The sequence below is a fragment of the Nomascus leucogenys genome, chromosome 22a (assembly GCF_006542625.1).
Source record: "Nomascus leucogenys isolate Asia chromosome 22a, Asia_NLE_v1, whole genome shotgun sequence".
NCBI classification, from domain to species: Eukaryota; Metazoa; Chordata; class Mammalia; order Primates; family Hylobatidae; genus Nomascus; species Nomascus leucogenys.
Window position 1 is genome coordinate 128,700,220 of NC_044402.1, and position 20,734 is coordinate 128,720,953.

General features: G+C 39.2%; 1 protein-coding gene across 6 annotated transcripts in view; it reads right to left on the bottom strand.

Annotated features, from left to right (window-relative positions):
* SPHKAP (SPHK1 interactor, AKAP domain containing) overlaps positions 1-20,734 on the bottom strand; it is a 195,979-nt gene that overhangs the window by 43,349 nt on the left and 131,896 nt on the right. For all 6 annotated transcript variants that reach the window (XM_030802758.1, XM_003274715.3, XM_003274714.4 and 3 more), the window contains 2 exons: positions 3,391-3,450; positions 1,326-1,460 (listed from right to left, as the gene is read on the bottom strand). In XM_030802758.1, coding sequence (XP_030658618.1) covers positions 1,326-1,460; positions 3,391-3,450 — 195 coding nt within the window. The remainder of the gene's footprint in view (positions 1-1,325; positions 1,461-3,390; positions 3,451-20,734) is intronic.

The window sequence follows — 20,734 nt, forward strand, 5'->3', positions numbered from 1 at the left end:
ATCCATGTCTTGATGACATTGTTTAAGTCTCTAATCTACTCCTGGATTTTTCTGGTTACATGAAACAGTACGTTCTCTTTTTGCTTAAGCTAATTTTCTGCCATGTTAAATTAAGAATCCTAACTGGGATTAATCAGGGTCTAGTAAGTTAAACTCAAGGTCAAGTCCAATTAATGTCAATACCAATTTTCATAGACATATTGAAAGAAAGCTGGAATTTCTCAGTAATACCTGTACTTGCCAAAAGCTAGGAAAAGTGTTCTATAATGCAGAGGCAGTATTTTTTTTTTTTTTTAAATCTGTGAATTCTAGAAAGAAAACGGGAATAAAGTCTTCACTCTCAAAGATATAATGTACAATTATTTGACAAGCCACAAATTACCTAGGATTCATGTAAAATTTATAGGACACAAGCTTTGTTAGTAGCTACAAAGTCAGGGAGATGTGATTACCTGGAAATAAAGCCTCCTCATTTATTAATTGATTTATCACACTGTATTATGTTTCTCGAAATTTGGAGACTTTTGGGCTTTTTGAGATTTTTGAAGAGTTGAAGGATAAAAGAAGACTTTAAAAATTGACAGTGAAATTAAAACCCAAGGAAGAATAATTTGTGGAAAACAAATGCTCATCATTTTAATCTGGAGCTGTTACATATCACTGTAATGTACGTTATGTGTATTTTTCTTGTAAATTAATTAAACAATTTTACTTACATATCTTCAAATAAATAATGTTATAGTGATTTATATAATAGGAGCGAACATGAGTGCACGGAATGATAATAGTAGTATTTTAGTTACTGTTTATTTTTAATAACATTTGTTTTGGAGGAGGGATATTTTATTCGTTGGGCCCAAGACACTCTCTTTCCATCCTTGAAGCTGCCCATCCTGGACTTACTAGCTTGGCTAGTTTGGTACCTCCTAAGGAATACATAACATCTGAAAGATGATATTGTGGGATTCTGAAATAGAATTTTCGTACTGCTCCTAAAAGAGAAGATGATTCTGTTTTTGTTTATCCAGTAGATTTGTAGAAAACAAAGCTAAGTAACCAATGCCTACTCTATCTGCTCTAGTTCAAATACAACTTAGGAATTTGAGAAGATAATAGAAATTAGGAGTTGATGTAAGAAAAGCTCTGTCAAACTTTAAGTGGTGATATTTAAGAGAAATACAAATGCAGACTTTTCTCAAATATAAAGACACTTTGATTCCTATGTTACAGAAGCTTATGTGTAGCATCTGTTTGGGGTTTACACTGATCTGTGCTGAGCTAACTATAGATGTAAGTGAATGGCTTAACAAGAACTTATGTCTTACCTGTGAAACTTCAAAATCTGCCTGGAGATTTCCAGAGGCTAACCCACTTAGGACGACAATTTCATTTTCTTTTGGTTGTTGGACATTCATGGAACTGATAAGTTTTGGAAGATCTGGTGAAACGTTGACCAGTTTCTGTAAAGCAAGAATCTTTATTAGTTTAGCTGATTTCTTTTCACCAAATACTACTCACAAACTACTTTACCTTCAGAAATAATACTCATAACTGCTCATACATAAAGATTGCTTAATCTACTAAGATTCTTACTAGAAGAAATTTTATAAAATGGAAGCATGCAAGTTTAGATTGAAAGAGAAAATACAAGTTTTAAAAACTCTTTAGTTCTACATTTTACAAAGTAAACAAAGTAAACATTATGATAGTAATTACTATCATACCATGTATAAACACTAACTTGGAAAAATTTTCCCTTTTAAGACCTTGCATAAAAGATTTTTTTTTTTAACTAATAATCTTCTGATATGGCTTGGCTCTGTGTCCCCATCCAAATCTCATCTTGTAGCTGTTATAATTCCCACATATTGTGGGAGGGACCTGGTGGGAGATGATTGAATCCTGGGGGCAAGTCTCTCCCACACTGTTCTTGTGATAGTGAATGGGTCTCATGAGATCTGATGGTTTTAAAAAGTGGGAATTTTTCTGCACAAGCTCTCTCTTTGCCTGCTGCCATCCACATAAGATGTGACTTGCTCCTGCTTGCCTTCCATCATGATTGTGAGGCTTCCCCAGCCAGGTGGAACTGTAAGTCCAATAAACCTCTTTCTTCTAAGTCCAATAAACCTCTTTCTTATGTAAATTGCCCAGTATCGGGTACGTGTTTATCAGCAGCATGAAAATGGACTAATACCTCTTCTAATTTTCAAGAATAATAATTAATAAAATTTGACTAGCATTGATTTTACTCTATGTACTAAGCACTATGCTAGAGCCTGTATATATGTTAAATCTGACTACATTTAATCTTCACAATAACCCTATATGGATTAGGTACCATTATTCCTTTCATGTTATACACAAGTAGCCTCAGGACCAGGCCCAGTAACTTGCACAGTTCATGTAGCTAAATCAGTGCCAAGGTGTCTGTATGCTCTTAGCCATAGCAGACGATTATTTCAAATCACTCACGTAAACTCTTCAAACACACTACTCTTAGATGCCAACTTGCTTTGGCCCTCCCTACTCTCCCTTTGATGGACTCTGAACCGTAATTCTATCAAATACAATTGTATGTGCAATTTCTTTTGAAAATTCCATAGTACTACACAGATGATGATATTTGGGGCTCGGTGAAAATTTGTAATAAATTAGCTGTGTAGGAAACTGGGTTTGAGATGCTTGAAGTGCAGCATTGTCAATATGGGAATAACTGTCAATAACCGAGTAATTGCAGGTCTACTGTTCTGTGAAAATCAAGTGGCAAATTGTGTGCTGTTATATATTAAACAGTATTACACCAAATGGTAAATTCAAACCATTGTCAGCTTTTGGCATGGAATGGCAACCTTATTACAGCACTTAATTCTTCCCATTGTATCAGCAGGCTCTAGTTCCAGAGGACTGAACAGATCCTCAAGTCCTTGCATACTGTCAAGCATTTACATCAGGGCCCTCACTGCCTTGGATGTGCTTGGGGAATTTTAGCTGCAACAGGATGCAAAAAGTTCAAGCCAAGGGTACAGGTAAAGCATTTGATGAAAGCAGCAGGAAGAAGCAAATCTGAGAGACAGAGGGGAAGGTTGGCTGGTATCAGCAGGTTTTGGAAAATTCTTAGAAAAGTCATCTACAAATAGCCATTTTAAGGCACTGATGGGCAAGAGGATGTGTGCCTGTTTGGACAGTTCTGCCTACATGGGAAAGCAAGTTTCACAAACGTAAAAAGGGCAAATGGTAAAGGGTAAGTGCTAGGGAAAGGGTCAGGGAAATGGCCTGTAATGAAACGATCTAACTAAAGAGTCTCCTACAAAATGAGCATTATTTACAGATGAAATCAAGTTGATTAGTCCTTGTAATGACCTCCCGGACAGCTTGAGTTTCAAATGTTACCTGTTGCAGGTGCTCTGTACTGCATTCATCCTTGTTCACATCAAGATTCACAAAGCAAACCTGGGAAAGAGTGCAAAAATAGTACATTAAAGTCAAAAACCTGACTGTCTTTTTAGAAGAAAGAAAGCAGGAATCAATTGGGGCAAATGCTTTGGGAGTCTTCCACATCTTAGACAGTTTGGTGTAGAAATAGTCATTTCAGGCCAGGCGCGGTGGCTCATGCCTGTAATCCCAGCACTTTAGGAGGCCGAGGCGGGTGGATCACAAGGTCAAGAGATCGAGACCATCCTGGCGAACATGGTGAAACACTGTCTGTACTAAAAATACAAAAATTAGCTGGGTGTGGTGGCAGGCACCTGTAGTCCCAGCTGCTCGGGAGGCTGAGGCAGGAGAATTGCTTGAACCCGGGAGGCAGAGGTTGCAGTGAGCCAAGGTCATGCCCACTCCAGCCTGGCGACACAGTGAGACTGCATCTCAAAAGAAAAAAAAAATGAAAAAAGAAAGAAAAAAAGAAATAGTCATTTCACTTTTGAGCCTCTAAATAGCTCTCCAACACCCTACTCAGCTTCCCACTGGTTACAACAAATGCCCTCTTCCTTTCATGGCCCAACATACTAAAAAAGTCTGCTTGTATTAGAGCCAATAGAACAGTTACAACAAAATCTTCAAGTTTATAAGGTGTTATCAAATCTCATGAAATAGGAAAAATAACTTTTCATGCTCTAAGTCTCTTTTTGTAATTGCAATAAATACTTTTCTCTATTTTCTCCTTTCCTTTTCTCATTTTTGCTCCTTTTCTCTACCCACTTTTAATGTAGTGCATAATAAGCCAGGACTCCTCTTTGCCACATTGTTTTAGTTCCTTTTACTTTATTTAACCTTGTTGTACAATTTGCTTCTTTGTTAGCTATCTTGGATAAACATCTGAATGGGTTAGTCTAAAAACAATAGCCATAATATTAAACGATAAATCTGAACAACAATGAAACATTGTTATAAAGTCATATGTTGCATAATGAACAATATTTTGGTCAAGGACTGATCACATATACAACAGTGGTCCTTTAAGATTATAATACCGTATTTTTACGGTTTTCACCTTTTCTATGTTTACATATGTTTAGATATACAAATACTTAATGATTGTGTTTCAGTTGCCTGTGGTATTTGGGACAGAAACATGCTGTACAGGTTTATAGCCTAGAAGTAATAGGTTATACCATATAACCTAGAGGTACAGTAGGCTATGCCATCTAGACTTGTCTAACTACAGTCTATGATGTCCAAACAGTGACAAAATCACCTAATCATGCATTTCTCATAACATGTCCCCAACAGTAAGTGACTCATGCCTGTAATTTAAATCCCAAATATATCACACAGTTAGAAAACTACTATAAGCATTCAGATGGGGTTGGAGAAAAGAAAAAGTTTTCAAAGAGGTTAGCTATGTTTTTGAAAGATAAAAAGACTTTTGTTGGGTAGGCAATGGGTGGGGACCATCACTAGCGGGTTGGGTTGGACAGACAGCATGATTAATACTTTGAGGTGAGAAAGTGTAACACTGTCAAGCCACAGGGAATAAGAGAATCTGATTGCAGGCAGGCCTAGAGGAAGGGAAGTGTTGGTAATTAGGTCTACTTAGGTTTGTGCTAAATGAGAAAATGCAAATGAGGTTCTCTAATACTTTGCTAGCAATCATCCAAAGGTTTTTATTTCTAACTAGTTGATTTGATGATACAAAACTGAGAACATTAATTACCTGGAATTTAGTTAGACATTTGAACTTTCAGATGCCTGCAAATATATGGGGCTTTCTGATCTTAGTTACTTTTTGGGATCATGGTTTCTTAGTCCATCTTTTTTCTTTTTGAGGTTAAAAAAATAATGGAAAGGTTTTGAGAAAGATCTTAAAAACTGAAATAGAAATGTAAAGATCACTACTGCTTTAGTCCCAAAGAATAAGAGATTTCTTCAAGTTTCATGGGCTCATGAGATCCTTGAAGTGCAACCCTAGGATGCACCATCTGCCTGTTAAGAATAACTTGATGGGCATTAGGGAGAAGAAAGGGCATGAAAGGACCCACACGCTCATTCAGAAGTTCTTTTTGCTCTGGGTTAACAAGATGGAAAAATAGGAAGAAATTGGCATGAGTCCCTTTGCAGACAGTGCAAATGGAGGCATAAATAGAAGATGGAGCTCAGAAGCAGTTCATGATCTAGGGAAGTTTGAGAATATTCATATAATAATTGAAAGTTTGACCTTGGAAAACTAGTTCACTATCCATCAGTCCTCAGGGACTTCTAAATAACATGCAGTTGGCACTGGAGGTATTGAATTGATGAGAAGATTTTTCCATTCACCTTAAAGAAAGGCCCATTACCTTGCCCCTGGGCGTGACGAAGCTTTTATTATCCTGCATCACGGTGGGAGAGGGCAAAGCAGAGATCAGAGAGCAAAGAAAGGCATCTATAGTAGCAATTTTTCTGCCCTCCAATATTGTCTTTAGTTCTCTGAGGATGAACTCTTTTCACCCATTTTAGGCTACTATATGAAACTCTGCCTACACCTGGAGGACACTCTCCACATTTGCTAGCTGAACCAAGATAAAAACAAAGCAAGACACAAACCAACTTCTTGGTTATAGTTCTCATGGACATCTTTCAATATCTTGGTAGTAGGGAATGATCCAGGCTTCTTAGGGCCTGATGTGCATGCAATGTGGGGAGGCCTTCTTTAAGAAACGGAATAACGGCCAGGCACGGTGGCTCATGCCTGTAATCTCAGCACTTTGGGAGGCCAAGGCAGGAGGATCACAAGGTCAAGAGATTGAGACTATCCTGGCTAACATGGTGAAACTCCCTCTCTACTAAAAATACAAAAATTAGCTGGGTGTGGTGGCACGTGCCTGTAATCTCAGCTACTCAGGAGGCTGAGGCAGTAGAATCGCTTGAAGCCTGGAGGCAGAGGTTGCAGTTAGCCGAGATCATGCCACTGCACTTCAGCCTGGCAACAGAGCAAGACTCCATCTCAAAAAAAAAAAAAAAAAAAGAAAAGGAGTAACAAAAAAAATTCTAAATTAGGTGTGAGTGAATATTTACTTATTTAGAAGGAAAAACAGAATCACAAGAAAGCTAGAACTTAAAAGGGCTGGCAAATATTAAAAACATAAAAACTGCCAGAAATATGATACCTAATCAACTTCCCAATGCACCTCCATAATATTTTTTGTTTTTTTTTACATTTTTGACTAATACTCTTTGGTCACTTCTTTATGTGAAAGCAATATTGAAATATCCTCTTCTCTAGAGAAACTAGAAAAATAAGCCAGTTTTCCTCTGATATGGTTGACTGATTTTTTTAACTTCCAAATTTTTATTGAAAGTATGTTTTTCGAATCAACAGGGGTGGAGCCAAGATGGTCGAATAGGAACAGCTCCAGTCTACAGCTCCCAGCGTGAGCGACACAGAAGATGGGTGATTTCTGTATTTCCAGCTGAGGTACCAGGTTCATCTCACCAGGGAGTGCTGGAAAGTGGGTGCAGGACAGTGGGTGCAGCACACCGTGTGTGAGCTGAAGCAGGGTGAGGCATCACCTCACCCAGGAAGTGCAAGGGGTCAGGGAATTCCCTTTCCTAGTCAAAGAAAGGGGTGACAGAGGGCACCTGGAAAATGGGGTCACTCCCACCCTAATACTGAGCTTTTCCAATGGGCTTATCAAATGGCACACCAGGAGATTATATCCTTCACCTGGCTTGGAGGGTCCTATGCCCACAGAGCCTTGCTCAGTGCTAGCACAGCAGTCTGAGATCAAACTGCAAAGCGGCAGCGAGGCTGGGGGAGGGGTGCCCGCCATTGCTCAGGCTTCAGTAGGTAAACAAAGTGGCTGGGAAGCTCGAACTGGGTGGAGCCCACCACAGCTCAAGGAGGCCTGCCTGCCTCTGTAGGCTCCACCTCTGGAGGCAGGGCACAAACAAAAGACAGCAATAACTGCTGCAGACTTAAATGTCCCTGTCTGACAGCTTTGAAGAGAGTAGTGGTTCTCCCAGCACACAATCTGAGAACGGGCAGACTGCCTCCTCAAGTGGGTCCCTGACCCCCAAGTAGCCTAACTGGGAGGCAGCGCCCAGTAGGGGTGGACTGACACCTCACACGGCTGGGTACTCCTCTGAGACAAAACTTTCAGAGGAACAATCAGGCAGCAGCATTTGTGGTTCACCCATATCCACTGTTCTGCAGCCACCACTGCGGATACCCAGGCAAACAGGGTCTGGAGTGGACCTCCAGTAAATTCCAACAGACCTGCAGCTGAGAGTCCTGACTGTTAGAAGGAAAACTAACAAACAGAAAGGACATCCACACAAAAATCCCGTCTGTATGTCACCATCATCAAAGACCAAAGGTAGATAAAACCACAAAGATGGGGAGAAAACAGAGCAGAAAAACCGGAAACTCTAAAAATCAGAGTGCCTCTCCTTCTCCAAAGGAACGCAGCTCCTCACCAGCAACAGAACAAAGCTGGACGTAGAATGACTTTGACGAGTTGAGAGAGGAAGGCTTCAGAAGATCAAACTACTCCGAGCTAAAGGAGGAAGTTCCAACTAATGGCAAAGAAGTTAAAAACTTTGAAAAAAAATTAGACGAATGGATAACTAGAATAACCAATGCAGAGAAGTCCTTAAAGGACCTGATGGAGCAGAAAACCACGTCACGAGAACTACGTGATGAATGCACAAGCCTCAGTAACCGATGTGATCAACTGGAAGAAAGGGTATCAGTGATGGAAGATGAAATGAATGAAATGAAGCGTGAAGAGAAGTGTAGAGAAAAAAGATTAAAAAGAAACGAACAAAGCCTCCAAGAAATATGGGACTATGTGAAAAGACCAAATCTATGTCTAACTGGTGTACCTGAAAGTCACAGGGAGAATGGAACCAAGTTGGAAAACACTCTGCAGAATATTATCCAGGAGAACTTCCCCAACCTAGCAAGGCAGGCCAACATTCAAATTCAGGAAATATAGAGAACACCACAAAGATACTCCTTGAGAAAAGCAACTTCAAAACTCATAATTGTCAGATTCACCAAAGTTGAAATGAAGGAAAAAATGTTAAGGGTGGCCAGAGAGAAAGGTCGGGTTACCCACAAAGGTAAGCCCATCAGACTAACTGCTGATCTCTCAGCAGAAACTCTACAAGCCAGAAGAGAGTGGGGGCCAATATTCAACACTCCTAAAGAAAAGAATTTTCAACCCAGAATTTCATATCCAGCAAAACTAAGCTTCATAAGTGAAGGAGAAATAAAATACTTCACAGACAAGCAAATGCTGAGAGATTTTGTCACCACCAGGCCTGCCCTAAAAGAGCTCCTGAAGTAAGCACTAAACATGGAAAGAAACAACTGGTACCAGCCACTGCAAAAACATGCCAAATTGTAAAGACCATCAAGGCTAGGAAGAAACAGCTTCAACTAACCAGCAAAATAACCAGCTAATACCATAATGACAGGATCAAATTCCCACATAACAATACTAACCTTAAATGTAAATGGGCTAAATGCTCCAATTAAAAGGCACAGACTGGCAAACTGGACAAAGAGTCAAGACCCATCAGTGTGCTGTATTCAGGAAACCCATCTCACGTGCAGAGACACACATAGGCTCAAAATAAAGGGATGGAAGATCTACCAAGCAAATGGAAAACAAAAAAAGGCAGGGGTTGCAATCCCAGTCTCTGATAAAACAGACTTTAAACCAACAAAGATCAAAAGAGACAAAGAAGGCCATTATATAATGGTAAAGGGATCAATTCAACAAGAAGAGCTAACTATCCTAAATATATATGCACCCAATACAGGAGTACCCAGATTCATAAAGCGAATCCTTAGTGATCTACAAAGTGACTTAGACTCCCACACAATAATAATGGGAGACTTTAACACCCCACTGTCAACATTAGACAGATCAACAAGACAGAAAGTTAACAAGGATACCCAGGAATTGAACTCAGCTCTGCACCAAGTGGACCTAATAGACATCTACAGAACTCTCCACCCCAAATCAACAGAATATACATTGTTCTCAGCACCACACCACATGACACCTATTCCAAAATTGACCACATAGTTGGAAGTAAAGCACTCCTCAACAAATGTAAAAGAACAGAAATTGTAACAAACTGTCTCTCAGACCACAGTGCAATCAAACTAGAACTCAGGATTAAGAAACTCACTCAAAAACAATCAACTACATGGAAACTGAACAACCTGCTCCTGAACGACTATTGGGTACATAACGAAATGAAGGCAGAAATAACGATGTTCTTTGAAACCAACCAGAACAAAGACACAACATACCAGAATCTCTGGGACACATTCAAAGCAGTGTGCAGAGGGAAATTTACAGCACTAAACGCCCACAAGAGAAAGCAGGAAAGATCTAAAATTGACACCCCAACATCACAATTAAAAGAACTAGAGAAGCAAGAGCAAACACATTCAAAAGCTAGCAGAAGGCTAGAAATAACTAAGATCAGAGCAGAAATGAAGGAAATAGAGACACAAAAAACCTTTCAAAAAATCAATGAATCCAGGAGCTTGTTTTTTGAAAAGATCAACAAAATTGATAGACTGCTAGCAAGACTAATAAAGAAGAAAAGAGAGAAGAATCAAATAGACACAATAAAAAATGACAAAGGGGATATCACCCCTGATCCCACAGAAATACAAGCTACCATCAGAGAATACTATAAACACCTCTATGCAAATAAACTAGAAAATCTAGAAGAAATGGACAAATTCCTCGACACACATACACTCTCCCAAGACTAATCCAGGAAGAAGTTGAATCTCTGAATAGACCAATAACAGGCTCTGAAATTGAGGCAATAATCAATAGCTTACCAACCAAAAAAAGTCCAGGACCAGATGGATTCACAGCCGAATTCTACCAGAGGTACAAGGAGGAGCTGGTACCATTCCTTCTGAAACTATTCCAATCAATAGAAAAAGAGGGAATCCTCCCTAACTCATTTTATGAGGCCAGCATCATCTTGATACCAAAGCCTGGCAGAGACACAACAAAAAAGAGAATTTTAGAACAATATCCTTGATGAACATTGATGCAAAAATCCTCAATAAAATACTGGCAAACCGAATCCCGCAACACATCAAAAAGCTTATCCACCATGATCAAGTGGGCTTCATCCTTGGGATGCAAGGCTGGTTCAACATACGCAAATCAATAAACGTAATCCCTTTGAAACGCATTCCCTTTGAAAACTGGCACAAGACAGGGATGCCCTCTCTCACCACTCCTATCCAACACAGTGTTGGAAGTTCTGGCCAGGGCAATCAGGCAGAGAAGGAAATAAAGGGCATTCAATTAGGAAAAGAGGAAGTCAAATTGTCCCTGTTTGCAGATGACATGATTGTATATCTAGAAAATCCCATTGTCTCAGCCCAAAATCTCCATAAGCTGATAAGCAACTGCAGCAAAGTCTCAGGATACAAAATCAATGTGCAAAAATCACAAGCATTCTTATACACCAATCACAGACAAACAGAGAGCCAAATCATGAGTGAACTCCCATTCACAATTGCTTCAAAGAGAATCAAATACCTAGGAATCCAACTTACAAGGGATATGAAGGACCTCTTCAAGGAGAACTACAAACCACTGCTCAATGAAATAAAAGAGGATACAAACAAATGGAAGAACATTCCATGCTCATGGGTAGGAAGAATCGATATCATCTACTAAAAATACAAAAATTAGCCGGGCATGGTGGCGCGTGCCTGTAGTCCAGCTACTCAGGAGGCTGAGGCAGGAGAATCGCTTGAACCCAGGAGGCAGAGGAGGTTGCAGTGAGCAGAGATCGTGTCACTGCACTCCAGCCTGGGTGACAGAGTCAGACTCTGTCTCAAAAAAAAAAAAAAAAGAAAACAGTTCTACATTCTCTGAAATCTTATGACCACTAGAAGGTATAACCTTGGCTTAGAGTAACTGTATTACTCTATGTAATACAGTGCAGATTTGCTGAATGAATCTAGGTGGTATTGTGGAGTGGAGGACACTGGCCGTGGGAGAGGATGTGCAGATGCTGGCTGTGCTCTCAGCTCCCATGCTGTTGTGAGGAAAGGAGATGGGAGCCATGTGCTGTGGCTTGTGAATTGTCAGGTGAGTCTGAGAAACAGAGCAGCTAGTCATCTTCTACTAGTCGTCAGTCTTAAGGCTGAACCATAACTATGAGGACTACTCTTGTTTCCTGGAAAAGGGAGAAGAAAGGGAAAGTGGAAATTAAAGGGCCCAAGTAGGAGAGAGCAGAAGAAAAAGAAACAAACAAACAAACAACAACATAAAAACAAGCAATCGTGCAAACAAACAAACCACCAATGGAGCGTCACAGGTACTGGCTTACTCCTGGAAGGAGCTGCATTTAGGTCTGAAGACCAACTGGCTCTGTGAGTAGGAGCACTTAACCTGCCTGCATGGCACATCAGAATCATCTGGACGGCGTTCTTACACTTGTATGTTCCTGGGCTCTGAACCACAACTATTTAATCAAAATCTCTTGAGTTGGGGCCTGGGGATATTTACTCAATTATTTATCAATTCTTACTATTATTATATATTTATTTTTTAAAGATAATGGCTTTATTCAGATCTAATTTACATACCATAATGATGTATCCATTTAAAGTGTGTGATTCAATAACTTTTAGTATATTCATCGTTTCTAAAAGAAGCTATATCCATTAGCAGTCATTCTCCATTTCCTGCAGATACCCTCTTCCCAGCCCTAGGCAACTATTAATCTACTTTATATTTCTATAGATTTGTTTGTTCTGGAAATTTAATATAAATAGAATAATATGTAGTTTTTTGGTAACTGAGATAGAATATTTATAAAGAACTGCCATTTCTGAGAACATAAAACAATTAAAATTTGGCTCCTTGCCTGTAATTATTTTTTTCTGCCACCCAAATTCTATTTACTTGGCATAAGTATTTATTTCTGTTTAATTACATAAATGTTATCTACTGACCTAAGAAATTAAATTGCCTTTTCTAAACGTTTATTACTTATGTGTAAGAACAGAATGTTATTTTGTTTTTCAGGGCTATGGAACATTTAATTAAGAAATGACTTCCATCTTGTTCCCAGAGGTGTTTATGACTTAATGGATATAAATGGATGCCAGCATTATGGGTGCTGCCTGTTATCATGTGTTACAATACCAGGGCATGATTGCAAGGAATGTGCAATAGGTATCCAACTACATACATGAAATTACAAAAGGACTGCAATTTAAAACGGAAATATAGACATGTTGAAAATATCAACCAATCCCTAGTCATTATTACTGATTAAATTTCAAATATGAATAATGCTGAGAGAACTTATAGACCTGCAGACAACAGATCCTTTATTATTAGAGAAAAAAATATTGGATCAGAATGAGCAAATGCCAGCTTTTATGTGCAGATCAAACATGTGAATCCAAGGCATAATTTCAATTTCTCAACACAATGTATGAAAGGATATATAGGTTAGCTTTATTTTAAACATTTAGAAGAGTTAGTTGAGGATGCACTTTTTTGTTTTGTTTTGTTTTAAGATGGAGTCTCCCTTTGTTGCTCAGGCTGGAGTGCAGTGGCACGGTCTCAGCTCACTGCAACCTCCACCTTCCAGGTTCAAGCAATTCTCATGCCTCAGCCTCCCGAGTAGCTGGGACTACAGGCATGTGCCACCATGCCTGGCTAATTTTTGTATTTTTAGTAGAGACAGGGTTTCACCATGTTGGTCAGGCTAGTCTTGAACTCCTGACCTCAAGTGATCTGCCCATCTTGGCCTCCCAAAGTGCTGGGATTACAGGTGTGAGCCACTGCGCTTGGAGGAGGATGTAGTTTTCGTTGATGTTAAAAAGCTAATCAAATAATTGACAAAAATCTTCCTCAGGTACAGTGAGACAACCTAACTTTGACTATAGTGTAAGAAAAAATGCCATAGACCACATGTATACATATGTAACAAACCTGCACATTGTGCACATGTACCCTAAAACTTAAAGTATAATAATAAAATTTAAAAAAAGAAAAAAATAATAAAAGAAAAAAAGAAAATGTGGCACATATACACCACAGAATACTATGCAGACACGAAAAAGGATGAGTTCATGTCCTTTGTAGGGACATGGATGAAGCTGGAAACCATCATTCTCAGCAAACTATCACAAGGACAAAAAAACAAACATCGCATGTTCACACTCATAGGTGGGAATTGAACAATGAGAACACTTGGACACAGGAAGGGGGACATCACACACCGGGGCCTGTTGTGGGGTTGGGGGAGGGGAGAGGGATAGCATTAGGAGATATACCTAATGTAAATGATGAGTTAATGGGTGCAGCACCCAACATGGCACATGTATACATATGTAACAAACCTGCACGTTGTGCACATCTACCCTAGAACTCAAAGTATAATAAAAAAAGTCAAAAAAATGCCATAGACATGATAAATTGGATATAAATATTGCATGCTTTACAATTTTGTAGAATTTTGTGTTTTAACTCTCCCACTAAGCTTCCATTAAAGACTTTTTTCACCTTTAAAGTAATAAAACATAACATCTAGTGGTTGCTTTCTCCCTCTTCTGAAAGTCACACACGTTTGCAAAGAGAAAATATGAAAAAAAGGTAGAAAGTCATGTTTGTAATCTGAACAGCTCAATTATTTTAGAATAGATAAAAGACAATTTATATACTTAGAATCATGGTGAATAAGTGATAGCGAACTTAATTTTAAAATGCAAATAGTTTATCTAAACTAAACATCTAACATTCATCTCTCATATGTTTGACAACCAAACTACTAAATAACTCCAAACTTTACCTCTCCAAGAAGCTTCAAGTATAACTGAGCAAACACTTTGTGCATCTTTAATAATTAATGCTGCAATCTCACAACAATAGACTGGATTAAGAAAATGTGGCACATATACACCATGGAATACTATGCAGGCATAAAAAATGATGAGTTCATGTCCTTTGTAGGGACATGGATGAAACTGGAAAACATCATTCTCAGTAAACTATCACAAGGACAAAAAACCAAACACCACATGTTCTCACTCATAGGTGGGAATTGAACAATGAGAACTCATGGACACAGGAAGGGGAACATCACACTCCGGGGACTGTTGTGGGGTTGGGGGAGGGGGGAGGGACAGCATTAGGAGATATACCTAATGCTAAATGATGAGTTAATGGGTGCAGGAAATCAACATGGCACATGGATACGTATGTAACAAACCTGCACATTGTGCACATGCACCCTAAAACCTAAAGTATAAAAAAAGAAAAAAGAAATCCCAACAACTCGATAGCAATGACTAATGGCACAACTTGAGTGACTCTACACATAGGGAAGTAGAAAAATATTTAGAGGATTTTGTCCTAAAACTGCAATGCAGGAGAGGTGCTTCTTTTTTTTAACAGAATTATCCAGATTGAATATCTATATTAATAAACGACATCAAGTGGTTCTTAGTTTCACAGGTACTCTAAGAACCACTCTATTTGCCCTGCTCCAGGTTTGCATATGAAAACATTAGCCCAAGGCATGAATCTGAATTACTATCCCTATAGATTGGATGCTTTAGAGACTCATTAATTTAAATCTTCTAACAGACTGCCAAGTGTTGAGAGGTAACTCACTTTTCAAAAAAAATGACCATTAAATTCAAGCCTTTGAAAAATGGAATTCTGTGAACTATAGTTGACACATAACGAATACATACATAGAAAAAACAATTAGAGAAAAACAAAACAAAATACGAGAGGGAACATCTATTACAGTGAGTAAGATAACAACTAGTTTTTCATATTTGTTTCCTTTGATGATGCTAATCAATTATTAAAATAGAATCTGGAGAGTGAACAGGCAACCTACAGAATGGGAGAAAATTTTTGCAACCTACTCATCTGACAAAGGGCTAATATCCAAAATCTACAATGAACTCAAACAAATTTACAAGAAAAAAACCCCATCAAAAAGTGGGTGAAGGATATGAACAGACACTTCTCAAAAGAAGACATTTATGCAGCCAAAAGACACATGAAAAAATGCTCATCATCACTGGCCATCAGAGAAATGCAAATCAAAACCACAATGAGATACCATCTCACACCAGTTAGAATGGCCATCATTAAAAAGTCAGGAAACAACAGGTGCTGGAGAGGATGTGGAGAGATAGGAACACTTTTACACTGTTTGTGGGACTGTAAACTAGTTCAACCATTGTGGAAGACAGTGTGGTGATTCCTCAGGGATCTAGAACTAGAAATACCATTCAACCCAGCCATCCCATTACTGGGTATATAGCCAAAGAATTATAAATCATGCTGCTATAAAGACACATGCACACGTATGTTTATTGTGCCACTATTCACAATAGCAAAGACTTGGAACCAACCCAAATGTCCAACAATGATAGACTGGATTAAGAAAATGTGGCACATATACACCATGGAATAGTATGCAGCCATAAAAAATGAGTTCATGTCCTTTGTAGGGACATGGATGAAGCTGGAAACCATCATTTTCAGCAAACTATTGCAAGGACAAAAAACCAAACACCGCATGTTCTCATAGGTGGGAATTGAACAATGAGAACACATGGACACAGGAAGGGGAACATCACACACCGGAGACTGTTGCGGGGTGGGGGGAGCGGGGAGGGAGAGCATTAGGAGAAATACCTAATGTTAAATGACAAGTTAATGGGTGCAGCACACCAACATGGCACATATATACATATGTAACAAACCTGCACATTGTGCACACGTACCCTAAAACTTAAATAATAATAATAAAAAAAAGTAGAATCTGGAGGACATTATGCTAGATGAAATAAGCCAGGTACGGAAAGATAAGTACTGTATTAACTCACTTAAACGTGAAATCTAAAAAAGCCAAACTCACAGAAGCAGAGAGTAGAATGGTGATTGCATGGGGCTGGCGGATGAGAAAAATGGGGAGAAATTGGTCAAAGGGAATAAACTTTCAGTTTTAAGATGAATCAGTTCTGGAGATCTAATGTACAGCACGGCGACTATACTTAATTGTACTATATTGTTTACTTGAATTTTGATGAGAGATTTTTAATTGCCTTCACCCCACCCCCTACACATACACACACATACGGTAATTATGGGTGGTGATGGCTGTGATGATTAGATTGCAGTAATCAGTACACAATGTATACATATGTCAAATCAAAATGTATACCCTGAATATATGCAATTTTTGTTTGTTTATTAAATATTTCAAAGTAAACTAAGACAAATAAAAATCCGTGTTTCAAAACATTTTCTGCATGCTGAATACTGTTGTTATTCTTTTTTTCTTTTGGCCTCTGTTGGTAAAAACGATGTATATCCTGATTTCTGTGTTCTTTGTCTAATTTACTCCCTTGAACTTCACTTGTTTTAGGCAATGACTTTTAGAAAAATGGCCTTTATGATGCAAGCAGTAGCTTAAGTGAGCTCAGGCTGTTAAGTTGTGGTGAATAAATTTTGCACTTAAATTCCAGTTGTGGAACCAAGTCTTAAAAAAGGCGATTTGAAAAGCTTGCCAACACTTCATATTCTTTAATGCTACCAAAAATCATTGACAGCTGCAGGATAAGGAACTGAGTTTTTTGTTTGTTTCTTTCACATTTCAATGTTTCTCACTTTATTCCCTGAAGCGCTCATTAATCTGGCTTTAGTATATTCAGAGAAAAAAACAAAAAGAACAAAGAAAAATTCTTTGTAATATCATTATATTTTCCTGTCTGAGACTTACAATTCCAGGAGGCAATTGAAGGATATGTGAAGCCTCTATTCAGAACCTTTAGAAAAGCCTCAAAAAGACCCCCCTGTATCTGGGCAAGGGCAGCTGAGCATTGAAGTTTATCCTTTTGGCATTCCCCAACCTCATTATGATTCCAAATGTTAACTTGTAGTTAACATTTTCCCACTTGAAAGCAGAATAAAAGCATAAAAAATATTCTTGGGCTTCAAATAGCTCTTGCCAAATACATTTTTAAATTTCAGTATCAGTACGTGAATGAGATAACAAACAAAAGTGGAATAATTCTCCAAAATATAAGTGAGTATATGTAGGAAAATGTGTTTCTTGTATTTTTATTTCAATATAAATCACAGAATTTGAGAACAAAAAGTGACTTAAAAAATTACATGGTTCAGGCCAGGTGCAGTGGCTAATGCCTGTAATTTCAGCACTTTGGGAGGCCAAAGTTGGTGGATCACTTGAGGTCAGGAGTTCGAGATCAGCCTGGCCAAAATTGTGAAACCCCCATCTCTGCTAAAAATACAAAAATTAGCTGGGTGTGGTGGCGGGTGCCTGTAATCCCAGCTACTTGGGAGGCTGAGGCACAAGAATCACTTGAACCTGGGAGGCGGAGGTTGCAGTGAGCCGAGATTGCACCATTGCACTCCAGCCTGGGCAACAAGAGCAAAACTCCATCTCAAAAAAAAAAAAAAAAATCTGGTTCAACTCTCTCATGTTATCTGTAAAGAAACTGAATTACAGATAAGTTAAGCAAAACATGCCAAGCCCCACAGCTACTTCATTCATTAATTTGTGTCCATTCATTTATTCATTCACGTTACTCACTCACTTATCCCTTTAAAGAACACTTAAGGGAAGCCCCTCTGTGCTCACAGAGCTAGGTGTGGCACGCAGTGATGAGATGAATGAGATGGTCATGGTTCCTTGCAGTTTGGTGGGCTAAACTGGTCTAACTGTTTGGTGATCTGAAACTTGAAATCAGACAGCTGTAAATGAAGACAGACTCCAGTGAGTGCTACAACAGAGGTACAAATTAAATTGATACTGAAGTCTGGACAAATGAAAATGGGTGTGCTCTAAGATGTGGAAATTCAGAAAGACCAGCTGGGGTTTTGAAGGAGTTAATCTAGGATTCAACGTGGAAAGGAGAGTACACTGGGAGAAAATTTGGCAGGTGAAGATTCCATTGTCTTGATAAGATTTTGTGCTTTCCGTTTTAAATACTGGGGAGTGACGCAAGATTTACTTCTAAAGACAGTGAGGAGGAGAAAAAAGTTGTATCTTATTTTTGCCTAATTGTCCTCTGGGGCTGAAGGGGACTCCATGCTCCTTGAAATCCCTTTTGATTACCTTTAATTCATCAATTCGCTGCCACGAAATTGGAGCACCCTCAAAAGATTTCCACAAGGTTAGCTTGCTTGCAGGAGATCAACCCTGATGTAAAACTCAGTCACTTCTTTGGTTTACATAGAAAAATAAATCATTCATTTCAAGTCTTCGAGTTTAGCAAGTTATCTGAACACCTTTTGGTGAAAGAGAGGGGGTGGAGATGGGTGGGGAGTACTGACCTATTTACCATCACCCTTTGCTCTTTATTCTTTCACCTCCCACCTCATCTCTCACCTACTCCCTCCTGGCTAGTCCTTGACCTCTAAATTCTCTTCTCTTTGTCATGTTTCTTTGCTGAAGTACAGCCATGCACCTCATAATGACATTTCTGTCAATGACAGAACACATATATGACTGTGTTCCCATAAAATTATAATACTGTACTTTTACTGTAATTTTTTTAATGTTCGGGTATCTTTAGACTCACGAATACTTACCATTGTGTTACAATTGCCAACAGTATTCAGAACAATAACCTGCTGTACAGGTTTGTAGCGGAGGAGCAATGGGCTACAGCGTATGGCCTAGGTGTGTAGTAGGCTATGACGACTAGTAGTGTTGTTCATTTCTTCATATGTTTGTGCGCCACTTGTATGTGTTTTTTGAGAAGTGTCTGTTCATATCCTTTGCCCACTTTTTAAGGGGGTTGTTTTTTCTTGTTGAGGTGTTGCAGTTTCTTATATATATGTGTAAGCGCACTCTATGTTTGCAGAATGACAAAATCACGTAATGACTCAATTCTCAGGACGCATTCCTGTCTATAAGCAACACGCGATTGCACTGACACCAACCCAGGCCAGGAAAGGGAGTGTGGGACAGTGCTTGAGAGACCAGCTCCAATCCCAGCTCTGCTCCTATTGATTGTGTAAATTATGCAACCACTAGGAGGCTCCATATCCTTGCCCATAAAATGGGGAAAACAACAGTACCTATCTCATAGGATTTTTGGAAAGGTTTAAACACATACAGCTTATAAAGTCTAAAACACAGGAAGTGCTCAATAAATACTTTTGTGGTGTTACTGTTACTTCTCCAAACACTCATCAATGTATGTTTAAACACAATTAACTTTAAAAAATCTATGCTATTTAAAATCTTTTAAATAACTACGCAAGTAATACACATGCACAGTTTGCCTCTTAATGAAAAATATCTGCCTTCTGTCCCACCCTTTCTAAAGTGTGATTCCCTTCCCAAACTAACTTCTCTTTCTTCCAGTATACTGTTGTTTACTGATCACAAATGTGAGACATTGCCGCATTATAAACAATGAGGTTTTTAGCACTTCAAATTATTTATGTATTTATTTACAATAGTTTTGGCTTTTATTTCAGATTTACGGAGTGCATGTGCGCCCGGGCTTGTTGCATGTGCGCCCGGGCTTGTTGCATGTGCGCCCGGGCTTGTTGCATGTGCGCCCGGGCTTGTTGCATGTGCGCCCGGGCTTGTTGCATGTGCGCCCGGGCTTGTTGCATGTGCTCCCGGGCTTGTTGCATGTGCGCCCGGGCTTGTTGCATGTGCGCCCGGGCTTGTTGCATGTGCTCCCGGGCTTGTTGCATGTGCGCCCGGGCTTGTTGCATGTGCTCCCGGGCTTGTTGCATGTGCGCCCGGGCTTGTTGCATGTGCGCCCGGGCTTGTTGCATGTGCGCCCGGGCTTGTTGCATGTGCGCCCGGGCTTGTTGCATGGGCGCCCGGGCTTGTTGCATGGGCGCCCGGGCTTGTTGCATGGGCTTACTGCATGACGCTAAGGTCTGGGGTATGGATGATCTTATCATCCAGGTAGTGAGCATAAGACCTAATAGGTAGCTTTTTCAGCCCTTGGACTTCCACCTCTCTCTCTCCTCTAGCAGTCCCCAGATCTTCCCATTTTTTATGTCCATATGTACCCAATGTTTAGCTCTTACTTGTAAGTGAGAACAAGTGGTATTTGGTTTGTGTTCTTGCCTTAATTCACATAGGATAATGACCTCCAGTTGTACCCATGTTGCTGCAAAAAATATAATTTCATTGTTTTTTTATGGCTGCATAGCATTCCATAGTATATATGTACCACATTTTCTTTATCCAGGGTAAACAGACAACCTACAGAATGGGA